The sequence below is a fragment of the Carcharhinus amblyrhynchos genome, chromosome 13 (genome assembly GCF_965287045.1).
Source record: "Carcharhinus amblyrhynchos chromosome 13, sCarAmb.v2.hapA, whole genome shotgun sequence".
Taxonomy (NCBI): Eukaryota; Metazoa; Chordata; class Chondrichthyes; order Carcharhiniformes; family Carcharhinidae; genus Carcharhinus; species Carcharhinus amblyrhynchos.
Genome location: NC_137336.1, coordinates 33,970,541 through 33,988,538, shown reverse-complemented (window position 1 = coordinate 33,988,538; position 17,998 = coordinate 33,970,541). Strand labels below are relative to the sequence as shown.

General features: G+C 39.2%; 1 protein-coding gene across 2 annotated transcripts in view; it reads left to right on the top strand.

Moving 5' to 3' along the window:
* The window catches only part of fam13b (family with sequence similarity 13 member B), a 112,331-nt gene that overhangs the window by 48,256 nt on the left and 46,077 nt on the right, over window positions 1-17,998 (top strand). For both annotated transcript variants that reach the window (XM_080201505.1, XM_080201504.1), the window contains exons 8-10: window positions 1,553-1,718; window positions 7,413-7,519; window positions 12,944-13,001. In XM_080201505.1, coding sequence (XP_080057631.1) covers window positions 1,553-1,718; window positions 7,413-7,519; window positions 12,944-13,001 — 331 coding nt within the window. The remainder of the gene's footprint in view (window positions 1-1,552; window positions 1,719-7,412; window positions 7,520-12,943; window positions 13,002-17,998) is intronic.

Sequence of the window (17,998 nt, the reverse complement as noted above, 5' to 3'; positions counted from 1 at the left end):
GACCTTCCCCTGTTCCTATTTTCTAACTTTTTGTCTCAATCTTGCAGCGTCTGATTTCCAGCATTTTTCTGTTTTTACTTCAGTTTACAGTACCTTTTACAATTTTGCTTTGGTACTGGTTAAAATATTATCTCATCATTAAGTAGTCAGAGTTAATGCCGCTTTTGTAACTCCATGTAAAATAGCAGGAGTAAGTCTTTTTATAAGTACTGATGCATTTCTCTAGTGAAATGCCTATACCGTGGAGTAGCCTTTATGACACGTTGCATGAGAAGGCAATTATTTTTGGACTGTTAGTGGATTTGCACTCTATTCAGTCACTATATTAAGCTTTGTTAATAGGATAAGGTAATGTTTTGCATCAGTGCTAAAGTAGTATTACTGCCACCAGGAAATATGTATGAGAGAGAAAAAGCAAATCGTCTTAAATTGGTTTTAAAATAAAGATGTAGGCGTGGTTGCTGAAGAGCTAATAGAGGTTCACGTGGATTATGAAATCTAAGAAAAATGAACGCTTTACACTCACATAGACTTTTAAATTCATGGAGTTCTGATGCATTCAGTAATTCAGAAGATTGGTGTATTGTAAAAGAGGTCGCAGGAAATCCATAGAACCCCTACAGTGCAGAAGGAAGCTAACCAGCCTATTGAGTTTACCGACTCTGAAAGCACATCTCACTCATGAGAGATTTACAACTTTAGGAGATATAATTGTTCCGGTAAATTGCTTGAAATAACCTTGTCTTAAAAGGTTTAATGCTTATATGTTTGGAGTCTGCACGTTCTCCGCGTGGCTGTGTCGGCTTCCTCCCAGGTGCTCTGGTTTCCTTCCACAGTCCAAAGCTGTGCAGGCTAGATGGATCGGAAATGCTAAATTGCCCCCTAGTGTCGGGGGGGCTTAGCTAGGGTAAATATGTGGGGTTATGGGGATAGGGCCTGGGTGGGATTATGGTCAGTACAGACTTGATGGGCCGAATCTCCTACTTCTGTACAGTAGGGATTCTGTGATATACTTTTTAATATAGAGATGCCATTGAGCCTCATAGTTCACTTTCAAATTGGTGAATTTTTTCAAAAGTGTGACATTTGACTTGATTATGATTTCATCTTGATGAATGTAATGGTAAGTGGTGTTTGTTTTCTACTCAAATGAAAATTTTCTTTTGCAGTGTGATTTTTACGAGCAATAATTTTTAAATGTTTAATGATGTATTCATGAGCAAAATCCAAGGTTTTCATTTGTCAGACAAACATTGAGGTTTCTTGGCTACCGTCCTATTTTGCAGACTCTTGCAATTCTCCCTGCCTTTGATCTTGCTTTGCAGGAAATTGGATTAAACATGAGATTAAAATGGATCCAGAAAAGAATGACTTTAATCTTGCCCTCATTATACTGATACGATATGTTTTAAATTCTCCAGTCTTGTAATGGTATTCCACAGTGTATGTGGAAAGAAATTGAGTGCCTAATTTTAAAAAAAGTAGTTCTCAATGTTTTTGTTTAAGTGAGCTGGATTATAGCCTTTCTTGATTTTCAATTTCTAAATTCCAGAGATGACCTCACAGAAACGAATAGTCACAACACTGAAGTTAATAAAACAGCCCTTTCTCAAACCTTGCAATGTGCAGATAGTTTGGAAGACAACGATCAGCAGCTTTCACCACATAATTGTACATTGGAAGCACTGAAAATTAGTTTGCACCAGGATGTTGAAAACGTGAGTAAAAACATGTGTGTATCTGTGACAAAATGAGTATGAATGATCTAAAGTTTGAAATCACATTAAATTCCTTATTAATACTGTAATCTGCTAGCCTTTTCAATATAGCAAACATTGTCTCCAGAGATCAAGATCAACGTTGGGAGGTGAGTTACTGCCTCGGGAGGCAAAGTGCAGCTAGCACCAAAGGCTGTTGATTTATTCTGGCCACGTGCGCACTGAAACTTCAGGTCCAGAATTAATATTCCACAATGTCAATTTACTGCAAACTTTATCCGAAGAGGAGAAAATTCATACTCGATGCTAATTTAACTTTTGTAGTCTTTAACATATGCAGTAATCATACATGTGTTGCTTTATATATCAGGAATATAAACAGGATGAGTTCTGACTGACAAAGGACTGGCTTATGTCATGAAATCTGTAATATCAATTAAATATAATTGAATTTTGTACTAAGAAGTGAAGCAAGATTCTTTAGTCTGGCAAAGGAATTAACTTTGATTGGAAATAAGATCTTGTGACCTGTATAACCAAAAAAACAGTTTTGACATTGAAAATATAGACATTTTGAAGTCACTTGTAATTCCTGAATATTCATAATTTTAAATGCTAATCAGGGTAATTTTAGTTTTAGCTTGTGCAAACATTATGCACCATTTTACACATCTAATTTCCCTTATTGTGCTACACGGATGTACTTTTTGTTTCTCCTATTTTACTTGGTGTTGCGACAATGCTGGTTGATCACCATTTATTGTTTGGTCATCCATTCCTTCTCCAATCCCATTGTATTTAAGTCTCTTGCCACCATTCCTCCTTCCTTGCAATCCCAAAAAGGTGACCCATACCATTTTCGTCTCCACTTGGCTGCTTTCTTCGATGCTGTCTCAATTTTCACTGATTCCCCTCGTGTTGGATCCTGATTTTGATCTTTCTCTTTATTCAGCACATCCATCTCACCATTCGCACCTCGTTATCATTCAATCAATTTCCTTTCCTTTTGTTACACAAGTTTCTGCACTATATAGCAAAATCGATCTCTTAACTGTGTTTTAGATTCTTCCTTCCAATTTCAGCAATACTTTTCAATAATGAACGCTCCTTTCAACTACTCCAGTCAGAGTTAATGTGCTGTTTAACTTCCATTTCAGTACTTTTGTCTCTTTTATTCTTTTTAGCAGGATGTGGGTGTTGTTGAGTAGGCCAGCATTTATTGTTTGTTCCTAATTTTCCAGAGAAGGTCGTAGTGAACTGCTGCCTTCTACTCCGCAGTCCATGTGGTGCAGGAACACCGGGACTTGCAAAATCTCACTAACTGTCCTGTCTGGAGACAATACACATCTCTCTAACCTGTGCTTAACGCTGTCTCCACTCACATTCTCTGTACCTTTTAAGACTTGATTAGCTGTAAAGACTCGCATTCCAATCATTATTCTGTAAATTGAGTTTGTGTCTTTATATGCCCTGTTTGTGAACAGAACTCCCACCTACCTGACGAAGGAGCAGTGCTCCGAAAGCTAGTGGTGTTTGCTACCAAATAAACCTGTTGGACTTTAACCTGGTGTTGTGAGAGACTTCTTGCTGTGTAGGAACACCTGCAGTGCTGTTAGGGAGTTCCAGGATTTTAACTCTGTGATGGTGAAGGATGGTATAGTTTTAAGTCTGGATGGTGTGTGGCTTAGAGGGAAATTTACAGTTGGTGGTGTTCCAATGCATCTGCTGCCCTTGCTCTTCTGGGTAGAGGTTGCAGGTTTGGAAAATTTGAAAGAGGGCTGCTTCTTGTCAAACCCCTTGAATCTAAAAAGGGCTACAGTCCTGACTTATACCTTGTAAATGTTGGACAGGCCTGGGGGAGGTAAGTTACATGTTGTAGGATTCTTAGCCCCTGACCCGCTGTTGTAGCCCTAGTATTTGTATGACTGGTCTAGTTCAGTTTCTGGTCAGTGGTAACCCCTAGGATATTAATAGTGAGGGATTCAGCAGTGGTAATGCCATTGAATGTCAAGGAGAGGTGATTTAATTCTCTGGTTGGAAATGGATATTGCCTGGCAGTTGTGTGGATTGAATGAAACTTGCTGCATATCAACCAAAACTTGAATATTGTCCAAGTCTTGCTGTATATGGAAACTGACAATCTCAGTATCTGAAGAGTCATGAATGGTGCTGAACATCCCCACTTCTGATGAAGGGATTGTCAGTTGAAGATGGTTGGGCCTAGGACACTAACCTGAGGAACTGTTGGAGTGATGTCCTGGAACTGAGATCCTTCCAGTCACCATAACCATCTTTCTTTATGCCTGGTATGATTCCAACCAGTGAAGTGTTTTCTCCCAATTCCCATTAATTTCACTTTTGCTAGGACTCTTTAATGCTACACTCTGTTAAATGCTTCCTCAATGTGAAGGGCATTCACTCTTGCCTCATCCCTGGAATTCAATTCTTTTGTCCATCTTTTGAACGAAAGATGTAATGAGGTCAGAACCAGGGTAGTGGAACCCAAAATGTCAGAGGTAATTTATTGCTGAGTAACTGCTCTTTATTTCTGCCACTGCTGACCCCAGATTCTCAAATGACTTACTTTAGCAAATTCTCAACCCATAATTTTACACTTTCATCCTGATCCTCTTTCCTAGACCAAACTGATAATCCATTGCTCTGCCAATCTTCATATCCTTGATTTTCATTGTTGTTCTGAAGGTACTTAAGTCCTGTTCTCACTATTCCTAATGAGTAGCTCAGTGTCATCTGCAGATATCTTTGAATGCAGCACTTCGTGTCTTACTCATTTAGAAATCAGGAGGAGGAGTGGACTTGGTGCCAATCCTTGCTGCAATCCAACTTCAAAGTTCCCACCTTTCCCCCTGATGCTGCTTTTTTTGGTCTGGCATTCCTTGTATGTGCCCTGTGATAGGTATACATACTTATCAGGTACTCCATGAATTCTAGCTCAGAAACCAATTGTATCTTCATTGATTAATTAATATAATCCTCTTGTTGCATTGACCTCCCAAGATTTCTAATTTGTCTCGATCAAAAATGGTGTCAGCTTCTTCTGGGTGTGAATCTAAACTGACCTCCATAGATTTGAACTATTTTTCTCGGTCTCTGGTTCTTGACTGTGCCCTATTGAAGGGATGTGTTGGGGATTTAATTGATAGATTTTGCAGTCTTGAGCCCCTCCCTTCATTTGAAAATTGGTACTAACTTCTGTATCTGAGATTTTCTATCTTACATAATACAATTGAGTAGATTGTTCAGAACCTGGACCCCCATATTCAACGAGGCAGGTCTATACCTTTGTTTGCATTTCACTCTGTCTCCCTGTTGTGCTGATTTTTTTTATTCCTTTTGATGCTGTTGTAATTTCTCCCAGATTGGTGCTGGTTGTCATTCCTTGATTTGCAGCTACCTCTTTGTTCTCAGGTTTTCTTCATTCATAAGCCTGTGAAGGTGTTGACCCCATCTTTGATTTTTTTTTCCCCTCTTCCACTAAGTTTGTTCCACTTGCACCCTTGATTGTATAAATGTTTTGCATATCTTTGGTTACCATATCATTAGTAGCAGCTATTCTGAGAATGTCTTTTTGTCAGTCTTTGGCATCCAGACTTTCATGTCTTTCTCCCATGGCCAGGAATCTTTAGCTATTATTTTCCCTTTTGCACTGTTCTTCATCTTTGAATTGTCACCATTTTCAGGGATAAGCCAGATCATGAACAATTATCTTGCCCTATTTGACCCTGAGCTGCCAGCTCATGCTTGCTTTATTACACACATGATCTGCTTATTCCATAGCGATTTTTGTCTTCACTCCTGTCTCAGCTATCAAATGTCGAAACCTTCACTATTGTACCTCCAGACTGTCATCTTCCACCTTCTGCAGACTGGGGTTGATGGGGAAACTCTACCACAATCCTAACTTGCCCCAAGTTCCATCCAGCCATTAGCTTTAAAGTTGTGGATCTTTTTGGGCTCCAGTCCTCATGTTCATACGTCAGTCTCTCTCCTCCCTATTAATCAATTTCCTCCATCCCAGAACCCTCTGAACTCTGACCTCTTGTGCTTCTGTCACTTCGTATTTCCATGGGTGAGCATGCTATCAACTATCCTGGTGCTAAGTTGCAGAATTGCCTTCCTTAATCTTTTTATTGTGCTACCCCTCTTTTTTAAAGATACTGCTTAAAATCCGCATGTTTGGCCAAGTATTTGGTGACACCCTAACAACTGGCTTTGTCTGATGCTTCTAGGAAATGTATCAGGTCTTTTACTATGGTAGAAGTGCTATGTAAATGCAGCCTATTTAGTGTGGTTATCATGAATTAAAAATAACCCAAGTCTTGTGACTGATGTTGCATACTTCGGTTTAACGTTTAGCCTTGATTCATTATTGGTATATGCCAGAGAGTACATGGAATACCCACTACCTCAAAGATAAACAAATTATGGCCTAGATCTCATCAGTGACAGTGCTAGATGCATTGCTGCCTGGGAAGTTCTTGCTGCCGATTCTCTTCTGGCATCTTTTGACTCCAGCTGAAAGAGAAGTAGGCAGCGCAAACAATAAATGTCACAATTCCATGGCAAGTCCAGTGAATCATAGTAGAGTTTGGGGAAGGAGAGGACATATATCTCCTTTTTCCCCTTTCACAGCACCACTTGCTGCATTCAGGTCTAGTCTTTCATTCAAAGAGTGAATGTGTGAATGCATGGGTAGACTGGTGAAGGGGTAGTCTGGGATTTGGATGGGTTGGTCAGTTGTGCAGTTATCTACATCAGGTTTTAAAATCATCTAAAGTTTCCAGATTAAGCACACGAGCCCAGTGTACCTGCCCCAAGTCTGTAGTCTAAGCTCAGGGTTGAAGACATTTGCAGAGGATGCTAGGCAACAAGGAATTGATCCATTAGAAGTTTGAGCTTCCTGGGCAGTTTTCATGCATGTCAGGACTTCTGTAGGGTCCTGATGTTCCTCTTTCAATATGCTTCTCATCTCCACTGGTCTGGCGGCAGGAAGATTTGGGCCAACGTTTTATATTAGCACAGTATTTGATTTGTTCAAATGAAATACATGATACAGAAAAAAAAACACCCATTAAGATACTAATGAGACATAATGATTGAATGTTTATTTGATGATTAAATTGATCTTTGAGTTTAAAATCCTGAAGCAATCCAAAATTCATGCAAGCTTAAATTAGGAACCTGGAGTGATGGTAAATGGTTTGGGATAGTAGATTGCACAGAATTATGCTCATTAAGCGTCTAATATATCACTGAAACAACATCGGGTAATTCAAAACATGCATGTACGTTCTTGGATGTTGAAAGACAACTGTTTAGGATATTACATTTTGTTTGAATGAGCCATCAAAGCAACATTTGTGCACATTGCCACAGGTAAGATATCAATCCTAAATCAAACTTTATGGTGGTTTCCTGGTGGCTTACCAATTCTGGAACACAGACAACTGCAAATTAAACTGGCATGTAAGGATACCCCTTCAAAGAATGTAAATTGACACTGGAGCATTGAAGCAGACAATTTTGAAGTGACCATTTTATTTTTTCCAAGGAATTGCTCGGATGATTTAAGGGTTGCACAATTTGAAACTGACAGAACTCTCACAATGGAATTGTCATCTGTCGTATCTTGGCTGCACTTAAATAACTTCTGTTCTTTTGAAAATTTTGTAGGTTGTGGAAAACATGTCTGTTTCCAAAGTTCCACTCCTGGATATGTCTGAAGAAAGCTTGGACAATGAACCAAATATAGATGAAGAAAATAATAATGAAGCAGAAAGGTGAGTAGTGGTGGAATTATGTTCCATTTAGAAATATTTTCGCAAATTCAGATAAAAATACAATACATTTTGTTCAAAGTACATTGAAAACGGAAATGAAATTAGACCCCTAGCTTCAAGACCCAATGTTTTTGGTTTTGATTTACAATTACCCTAGATTAATAATGTAGAGAATGTTGTGATATTGATTATATATCAAATGGATATTAATTAGCAACCTAGCCATGGCTCAGTTAAAGAGGAACAGCACTGAACGAAGCATTATTAGTTTGGGAGTGCACTGTCTAGAAGATGTCTCTCTAAGTAAAGGTTCCACTATATATCTTTCACAGCCTGGCTATCTGAGTTCTAATATGTGAAGCCTGCTTAATGGGAATTATTTCAATGCAACCCGTGGGTGCTATAGGAAGCCTGCTTAATGGGAATTATTTCAATGCAACCCGTGGGTGCTATAGGAGCAAGTCAACATAAGATCATGGGTTAGCTCCTTGAGCTATTCCATTCAATCAGAACACAGCTGATTTGTGAACTAATTCCACAGACCCAACTTTACTCCACATCCTTAACATGTTTGATAATCTATTAATTCTCCAAGGCTAATGTATTCTTCTCAAGATGTTTTGCCCACAACTGTCTCCACCAGTCCAGGTGTGATCTAACTAAGATTTTGTATAACTGAAATATGTCTTTCTATCCTTTTATATTGTAGTCTTAGTCTTTCTGTTTATTTTCTGTGCCTGCTGTATCATGTTATGATTTTTGTGCCTGGATTATCAAGTTTCTTTGGATCATTGTGTACAGCTTTCTATCATTTAGAAAGCACCTTGTTCTAACTCCTAGGTTCAAAAAGGATGGTTTCACACTTTTTTCCACATTGATCTCTATTTGTCACAGTTTCCACATTTACTTAACTTACCAGTGTTGTTGTAATTTCGTGCTTCCATGTATATTGCTCTCGATGCCATCCATCTTGTCATCAACCAATTTGGATATTTGATTCTCTACTCCATCATTTATCATTAATAAAGATGGCAATTATTTGTGGCCCAACGCGTATGTTCTTAACAGGACACTGTTAGTCATATCCTACCAATTATTTTACCTATCTTTTATTCTTATCCTGCCACTTGCTCCTCAGCAAATGTCTTAACTAGATCAGTAATTTACCCTCCATTCCATAGGCTTCAACTTTTGCTCATGGTTTCTTTCTTACGATGGACTTTATGGAATTCTATAAGACATTTGATATAAATAGTATCCATAGATATTCCCCTATCCTACGTTAATTACCTCTTCAAACGATTCTGTAAGGTATGTCTGCACCTTACAAAGCTGGCTCTTTCTGATCTGTTGACAATTTTCCGCATGTTCAGTCATCCTATTCTTATTGATCCCAGCAGTTTTCAACAACCGTTGTTAGACTTTGTCTATAAATTCCTGTTTTACTGTAGCACCTCTCAAATATTGGACTGACATACAGGATTATCCAATCCAAAATAATGATTGCAGAATTGAGAGAACTTTGAAAAGTTACAAGAAGTATCTGCAAGTCCCCCCACACACTTCCTTTGAACGGCTTTCAAATGTACAACCTATGCTAAGTGTGTTCAATAAAATGCATAGTTGTTCATTTTTGCTAACTTTATGAAAAGAATCACAAAGTTTTCAGATTACACGTGTGAATAAGTGCCAATGTTCAGCCATTTTGTGTTAAAAGGTTGAAATAATCATCAGGCTGACAAATACAATGCCCCATTAGACTATTTATCCACTTTCTAACAAAAAATACATCAACTTCTGTTTTGAAATTATCTTGACCTAACTGCAGTTGTGTTTTTTGGGAGGGTGTTTCAGATTTCCTCCGGCCTTTGTTTAAAGAAATGCTTCCAGACATTGCCCTTGAACTGCCTACTCTAATCTTATGCTGGTATGCACTGACTCGGAACTGCCCCACCAGAAGTGGGGCCTGTGAAACTCTAAATTAATGAACACCTTTTTGGACTGCTTTATTTCAATTTGTACTGTTACTTTAAACATAAGTGTATGCTACAGTGCAGAATAACACCTGTGTTTGCACACCATGAATCCATTTGCTTATACTTCAATAACGATTTTCCCTTTTATCATTGCATATCATTAATAAATCCTGGTGAAACGCAGGATAGTGTCCCCAATTAAATGTACTGAAACCAATGGTCTAAACAGTTAATTGAAATGAAACAAAAATGTGCATTCGCAGTCAAAAAATATTTGGCCACCTTGCTGCCTTTCAGTGTCCTATTAGCACAGTTACAATGCCTTAATTGATTCAATACAGTTTCTCATAAGCATCAACAAGCAAATAGCTGTATTTTTGACTATTACAGACATAATGTTTGCACTCAACCATGTCCTCTTTCTCTGTGGAAATGCCTTTTCCCTGTACCCCCTTGTACTTAAAATCGTGACAAAAGCCATTTGTATCTTACAACCCCATATTCAGCACAAAGATGTTAACAAAATGCCTGGTCCCATTTTAATGTATGCTCATTTTAATGATTGCCCAGGACTGAAGTCCTTGGATAGTGTGGACTCTCATTCACATTTCCATTAGAACACTCCTTAATCTTCTGTACGCAAACAAGAAAGAGTGCAGAAAAGATTTACTAGGAGGCTATCGAGACTTGATGGTTTGGGTTATAAGGAGAGTCCAGATAGACTGGGACTTTTCTTTTGCTAGGAGGCTGAGGGGTGATCTTATAGAGGTCTACAAAATAATGAGAGGACACATCAGCTAGATAGTTAATATCTTTTCCCAAAGGTAGGGGAGCCTAAAACTAGAGGGCATGGGTTTAAAGTGAGAGGGGAGAGATACAGAAGTATCCAGAAGGGCATTTTGTTCATACAGAGGGTGGTGAATGCCTGGAACAAACTGCCAGAGGTGGTGGTAGAGGCGGGTACAATTTTGTCTTTTAAAAAGTGTTTAGATAGTTACATGGATAAAATGGGTCTAGAGAGATATGGGCCAAATGCTAATCCCAAATGGGCAATTGGGATTAGTTTATGGGTTTTTAAAAAAAGGCGGCATGAACAAGTTAGGCCGAAGGGCTTGTTTCCATGCTGTAAACCTCTATGGCAATATGGCAAGAGAATATAAGCCTCACCTATTCCATCTGTCCTCCCAATATAACCGTTTTAGCTCCATTATTATTGTGGTGAATCTGTACTGCACTCCTAAGGCCAATCTTTCCTCGTGAGCCTTGCAGCCCAGAATTCAACACAATACTCAGTTTCCATGGAAGAGAATTGGCACTAACTTGAAGAAATTTTACTCTTTCTCTGGGATTTCCACTTACCTCTGTTACTTTATTCTTTTTTGCTTTCTGTTTACCTTCTACTGCTTGTCCAATTGTCCAATAACATTTATTTCTCAGCAACTGTCTCCTCCTCTGATTTATTCCATCTGGATTCCAACTGAAGTTCCACCCTTGGAGCACCAGATTTGTCAATGTTTGCAGATATCCAAGATATTCAGCATTTTGTGACATCGCTTATCAAATCTTGAGATCCACACAATGCTGTGTACTGCCACGTGCACACGGGATCTCTGAGGCAGAGTGAATTGATGCTGCTGAAAATAAAGTTGTCCTGGTCCACAGTTCTATTCCAAATGCCCTCACCTGGTGTTATTACAAAAATCATTTTTCTTTTCTGACCTGCATGGTTGCACCCTTCCAACTGCCTTTGGATACATAGAAAACTGGAGCAGGAGTAGGTTATTCAGTCCTTTGCTCCACCATTCAATATGATCACGGCTGATCCCCTACCTCAGTGCATACTCCTGTACTTTTCCCATGCCCCTTCATACCTTTTGGAGTCTAGAATTCTGTTTTCTTGAATATATAGAGTGATTTGGCCTCCACAGGTTTACCGCCCTCTGAGTGAAGAAGTTGCTAAGTTGCTTCTCATCTCAGTTCTAAATGGCCTATCCATATCCTGAAACTGTGATCCCTTGTTCTATATACCCCAGCCAGAGGAAACAACATCTCTGAATCCTGTCTGTCTAACCTCGTCAGAATTCTGAATGTTTCAGTGAGATGCCTTCTCCTCCTACATTCAAGTGAATATTGGTCTAGTTGACCCAAACCCTCCGCCATGACAATCCTGCCATCCCAGGAATCGGCCTTTGCTGCTCTCCCTCTATGGCAAGCATATTCGTTCTTAGGCAAGGAGACCAAAATTGCACACTATGCTCCTGATGTGGTCTCACCAAGGCCCTGTGCAGCTGCATGAAGATAGCCTTGCTCCTGGACTGAGTCATCTTGCAGTGAAGGCTAACACACCACTTGCCTGCTTAACTGCTTGTTTTCTTTCAGTAATTGGTGTACAAAGATACTTGGATCTCTTTGGATATCAACATTTTCAATCTAGCATCATTTAAAAAACACTCCACCCTATAGTTTTTCCCTACCGAAGTGGATATCTTCGCACTTATCCATGTTATACTGCACCTTTTCATATATTTGCTCACTCAGTCAACTTGTCCAAATCACCGTGAAGCCTTTTAACATATTCTTCACCACTCTCATTCCAACCAAATTTTGTGTCACCAGCAAACTTGAAAGCATTACATTTGCTCAACTCATCCAGATCATTGATGTATATTGTGAATAGCTGGGACCCAAGCACTGATCACTGTGGGACCTTGCTCGTCACAGCTGCCACTTCGGAAAAGTCGCATCTGCTAACCAATAACCAATTCTCCATCCATGCCAATGCATTATTTGGGACATTATCAAACATTCTGAAAATCCAAATAAACCACATTCACTAGTTCCCTCTTCTCTTCTGCTAGTTTTGTCCTCAAAATCCAAAAGGTTCGTCAAATGTGGTTTGCCTTTTATAAATCCATGTTGACTTTGTGCAACCTCATTTATATTTTCTAATTGTCCTGTTGTCACATCTTTTATAAGTGACTCTTGCATCTTCCCTACTACAGATGTTAGGCTAGCTGGCCTGTAATTTCCTGTTTTCTCCCTATCTCCTTTTTTCTTCCAATCTTCCAAGACTACAGAATCTACAAAAATTTGGAAGATGACGACCATTGCATCCACTATTTCCATGGCCACCTATGTACCCTGGGATATAGATTATTGGACCCTGTGGATTTATCAGCTTTCAGTCTAATTTCTCCAGTACTTTTTGTGAGGTAGTTATTTCCTTCCATTCTTCCTTCTTGGCTTCCCAGTGTTTCTGGGAAGTTTCTTCCCCATGAAGGAAGAACCAATATATTGAAAAGTGTTGAATTTCAAATAGTGAGCCTTATGGTGATGCATATAACTTGCTTTTTGAAACTACTGTAAGGAATCCTGGTTATATGAGAAGCTGTTTGAATACGTGTTACAAGCAAACTGTTAAGTATCCTTTTTTTGTATGTTCTTGTAGGCAAGAAAGTACTTCTGTTTCTGAAACTGACGTAGATAGTTCTTTCAGATTAACTTTGGTAAGTAAGAACGTTTTAGAAGGTTTATATGACTACAGGTAAAATTTATTGTTTTTTAAAAATACATAATCTTATTGCAGAATAAGTTTATTCTCAGATGCTTAAACTAATTACTTTAAATAACCCAAAATCATTATCAGCATTTGCCCAGGTAAAGTACCAATTACAGAAATACAGGAGAAGAAGCAGCACTCAGTTGGTTTAGCAAGAATCAATGGACTTTGTTTTATTATGTTAAAAGTGGATTAGCTTCAGTTTTAAATTTTGCAATGTGGAATTATTTGTGTTTCATACTGTTGTGTACAACAATGACACAAAACCTAAACTTTTTCCCAATGGAAATAGCCCCAAATGAAAGACAATGTCATGGGACCACCCTAATAGTAGACTTAGTAAAATGATACAGATCTTAGTGGTGGAGGCAGATTCCGAAAGAAATTGTGTAAGCACATTAAGAGATTGCAGGGTGACAGGGAAATGGAGCTAGTTAAACAGCTCATGAAGAGAGCAGGCATGGACTCGATCGATGAAATGATCTCCTCAGTTTTCACTATTCTGTGGTTCCATAATAGCTTTGAATTCAAGCAAGGTAATACTGGAGGCCAATGGGATGCAATGGAGCATTGGGGAAAAAAGGTCTAGATTTTGTGCCATTGCTGTACATAACAGTATGAATCACAAATAATTCCACATTGCATGACTTAAAACAAAAACTGAAGCTAATCCACTTTTGGTATAAAAGTTAATAAAACATCTAACAAAGCCCATTGGTTCTTGCTAAACCAACTGAGTGCTGCTTCTCCCTCCTGTATTTCTGTAATTGATATTTTACCTGAACAAATGCTGATAATGATTTTCATCCTCTTAAACCTGTACTGTTTTATTTTGTTTTTAGTTCTTGTTTTTATCCAGTACTGTTTCTGGCTACCCATCAGGCATTAATTGTTTTCATCTGACAGTTTTCCTGCTTGCATGTTGAATTTCTCTCACTGCTTGATGTGGAATTGCTAATGAGTTAGTGAACAGCATGAACCTGATATTCAAACAGGTAATTTCAGATTGGCAAAATATAATTCGTGAGGATATTCCAAGGATTAGTGCTTGGGCCTCAGCTTTTTACAATTTATATCAATGGCTTAGATAGAACCAAATATAATATATGTAAGTGACATTGCAAAGTTGCGTGAGAAAGTGAGCTGTGAGAAGGACACAAAGGGTAAAGCACAAGAACATTGCATATGACGTGGGGAAATTTGAAAGTTCTTTTTGGCAGTGAAATCAGGAAAGTAGTATTTTTAAAATGGTGTGGAAAATGGATATGTTGGCATTCAGAGGGACCTCCTGTCCTTATACCTGAATCTGAACATGTAGGGCGGAAGTCCTTTATTACTGAGGGATTGAAGTGAAAGAGTAAAGAAGCCTAACTACAATTATACAGGCCTTAGTGCGACCACATCAGCAGTACTGTATACAGTCAAAGATTTACGTGATTAATTCTTGAAATGAGAAGACTGTGTCTTATGGAGAATAATTGAATAGACTGGGTCCAAATTCCTTGGAAGAATAAAATGTGATCTAATTTAAACATATATTTAATAGGCTTGACAAGGTAGATGCTGAGAATACAAAACAAAATGCTGGTAATACTGAGCAGGTCTAGCAGCATCTCTGAGGAGAGAAGCCGAGCTAATGTTTGTCACTGAAGATTTTCAGAACTGCAAAAAAAAACACAGGCCTTATGCAAGTTTAGAAACAGGGAGGAGGATGATAATGGTAGAAGGAATGGGCAGGGAGATGTGAATGGTGGCAGAGAAAACAAGTTTTAGCAGATACTTGAGGGAAGCAATGCAATGAAAATGAATAAAGTGAAAAAAGAAACACTGGAAACATGCTGGGAAGTTGTTTCCCCTATTTCTGGAATCTGGAACTCAGGATCAGTTTCCGAATAATAGATTAATCAATTAGGACTGAGATGAGGTGAGATTTTCTCTTATGAATCTTTGGAATTTTGCTTTCCGTTGCTACGCATGCTTAGTGATTGAGAATATTCAAGACTGATTAATGGGGTTTTAGATATTAATGGATATGATGATGGAGGAATGATAGAGTTGAGGTAGATGATGAACTGTGATCATTTAGTCCTCTCTCAAACAATAAAAATAGACTAAATTTGGACAGCAGAAGAACTCTCCTTTCACTTTAGTTCAATGTCACGTCTAAAAATAAATGGCATCTCCTGATAATGAAACATTTCCCCAGATTCTTGGAATGCACCTTGAGAGAAAAATTGTAGGGTGACAAGGGAATGGAGCTAGCTAAATACCTTGAATCTACAGCTGTTGCTTGGACACAGTGACTTTTGGAAATTTCAAAAATTATTAGTAGTATTATGAATGATGAGCCCTTTTCTGTTCTACTTAATAAATAAATTAATTGAAACCTTGCACCTCAGAGCAAATAGGCTTACTGATTAGATCAGTGAATTGGCCACGTGGGGTAATGGCAAAGATGTTTTCTTTTTTCCTTGATATAACTGCTGATCTTATTCTTCTGGTTCTTGATGGCTCGTGAAATAATTGAATTCTAGAACATTACAGCACAGTACAGGTCCTTCAGCCCTCGATGTTGCGCCGACCTGTGAAACCAATCTAAAGCCCATCTAAAATGCACCATTCCAATATCATCCATATGTTTATCCAGTGACCATTTAAACGCTCTTAATATTGGCGAGTCCACTACTGTTGCAGGCAGGGCATTCCACACTCTTACTACAGAGTAAAGAACCAACCTCTGACGTCTGTCCTATATCTATCATCCCTCAATTTAAAGCCATGTTCCCTTATGCTAGCCATCTCCATCTGAGGAGAAAGGGTGGACAGTGAGAGCCTATCTAATCCTCTGATCATCTTATGTGCCCCTATTAAGTCACCTCTTAACTTTCTTTCTAACGAAAACAGCCTCAAGCCCCTCAGCCTTTCCTCGTAAGACCTTCCCACCACATCAAGCAACATCCAGTAAATTTCCTCTGCACCCTTTCCAGTGCTTCCACATCCTTCCTATAATGTGGTGACCAGAACTGTACGCAATACTCCAAGTGCGGCCGTACCAAAGTTTTGTACAGCTGCAATATGATCTCAGGGGCTCTGAAACTCGATCCCTCTACCAATAAAAGCTAACACACAGTTTGCCTTCTTAACAGACTTATCAACGTGGCTGCCAACTTTCAGGGATCTATGCACATGGACACTGAAATCTCTCCACTCATCCACACTACCAAGTAACTTACCATTAGCCCAGTACTCTGTATTTCTGTTACTCCTTCCAAAGTGAATCACTTCACACTTCTCCGCATTAAATTTCGTTTTCCACCTCTCAGCCCAGCTCTGCAGCTTATCTATGTCCCGCTGTAACCTGCAACATCCTTCTGCACTGTCCAGAACTCCTCCAACTTTAGTGTCATCTGCAAATTTACTAACCCATCCTTCTACGCCCTCATCCAGGTCATTTCATAAAAATGACAAAAACAGTGGCTCCAAAACAGATCCTTGCAGTACACCCCTAGTAGGTGAACTCCAGGATAACATTTTGCATCAAACACCACCCTCTGTCTTCTTACAGCCAGCCAATTTCTGATCCAAACCACTAAATCACCCTCAGTCTCATGCCTCTCTGTCTTCTGCAGTAGCTTACCGTAGGGAACCTTATCAAACGCTTTACTGAAATTCATATACACCGCATCAACTGCTTTTATCCTCATCCACCTCTTTGGTCACCACCACAAAGAACTCGCTCGCGCGTCCTCTCGCTCGCGCTGCCTGCAACAGAAGTAAGGCTCACTGGTCTATAATTACCAGGATTGCCTTTATTCCCCTTCTTGAACATGGGGTTAACGTTTGCTATCCTTCAGTCTGGCATATGGCAGTATTCCCATTGATAGTGACAACCTAAAGATCAAACCAAAGACCCTGCAATCCCCTCCCTAGCCTCCAAGAGAATCCTTGGATAAATCCCAACTGCCCCAGGGGACTTATCTATTTTCATACTTTCCAGAATTGCTAACACTTTCTCCTTTATTAACCTCAATCCTGTCTAGTCCAATAGCCTGCATCTCTGTATTCTCCCTGACAACATTGTCTTTTTTCTGTGTGAATACTGATGAAAAATATTCATTTAGCGCCTCTCCTATCTCTTTGGACTCCACGCACAACTTCCCAATACTGTCCTTGACTGGCCCTAATCTTACCCTAGTCATTCTTTTATTCCTGACATACCTATAGAAAACTTTAAGGTTTTCCTTGATCCTACCTGCCAAAGACTTCTCGTGTCCCCTCCTGGCTCCTCTTAGCTCTCTCTTTAGGTCTTTCCTGGCTAACTTGTAATTCTCAAGCTCCCTAACTGAGCTTTCACGTCTCATCTTGACAGAAGTCTCCTCTTTCCTCTTCACAAGCAATTCAACTTCTTTAGTAAATCACGGTTCTTTCGCTTGGTCACTTCCTCCCTGCCTGACAGGTACATACTTATCAAGGACATGCAGTAGCTGTTCCTTGAACAAGCTCCACATTTCAATTGTGCCCATTCCCTGCAATTTTCTTCCACATCTTATGCATCCTAAATCTTGCCTAATTGCATCATAATTTTCTTTCCCCCAGCTATAATTCTTGCCTTGCAGTATATACCTATCCCTTTCCATCGCTAATCGTAACCGAATTGTGGTCACTATCACCAAAGTGTTCACCTACCTCCAAATCTAACACCTGGCCTGGTTCATTACCCAGTACCAAATCCAATGTGGCCTCGCCTCTTGTTGGCCTATCTACATACTGTGTCAGGAAACCCTCCTGCCCATATTGAACAAAAATTGACCCATCTAAAGTACTCGAACAATAAATAGCTTTTCCAGTCAATATTTGTAAAGTTAAAATCCCCCATAACAACTACCCTATTACTTTTGCTGTTATCCAGAATCATCTTTGCAATCCTTTCCTCTACATCTCTGG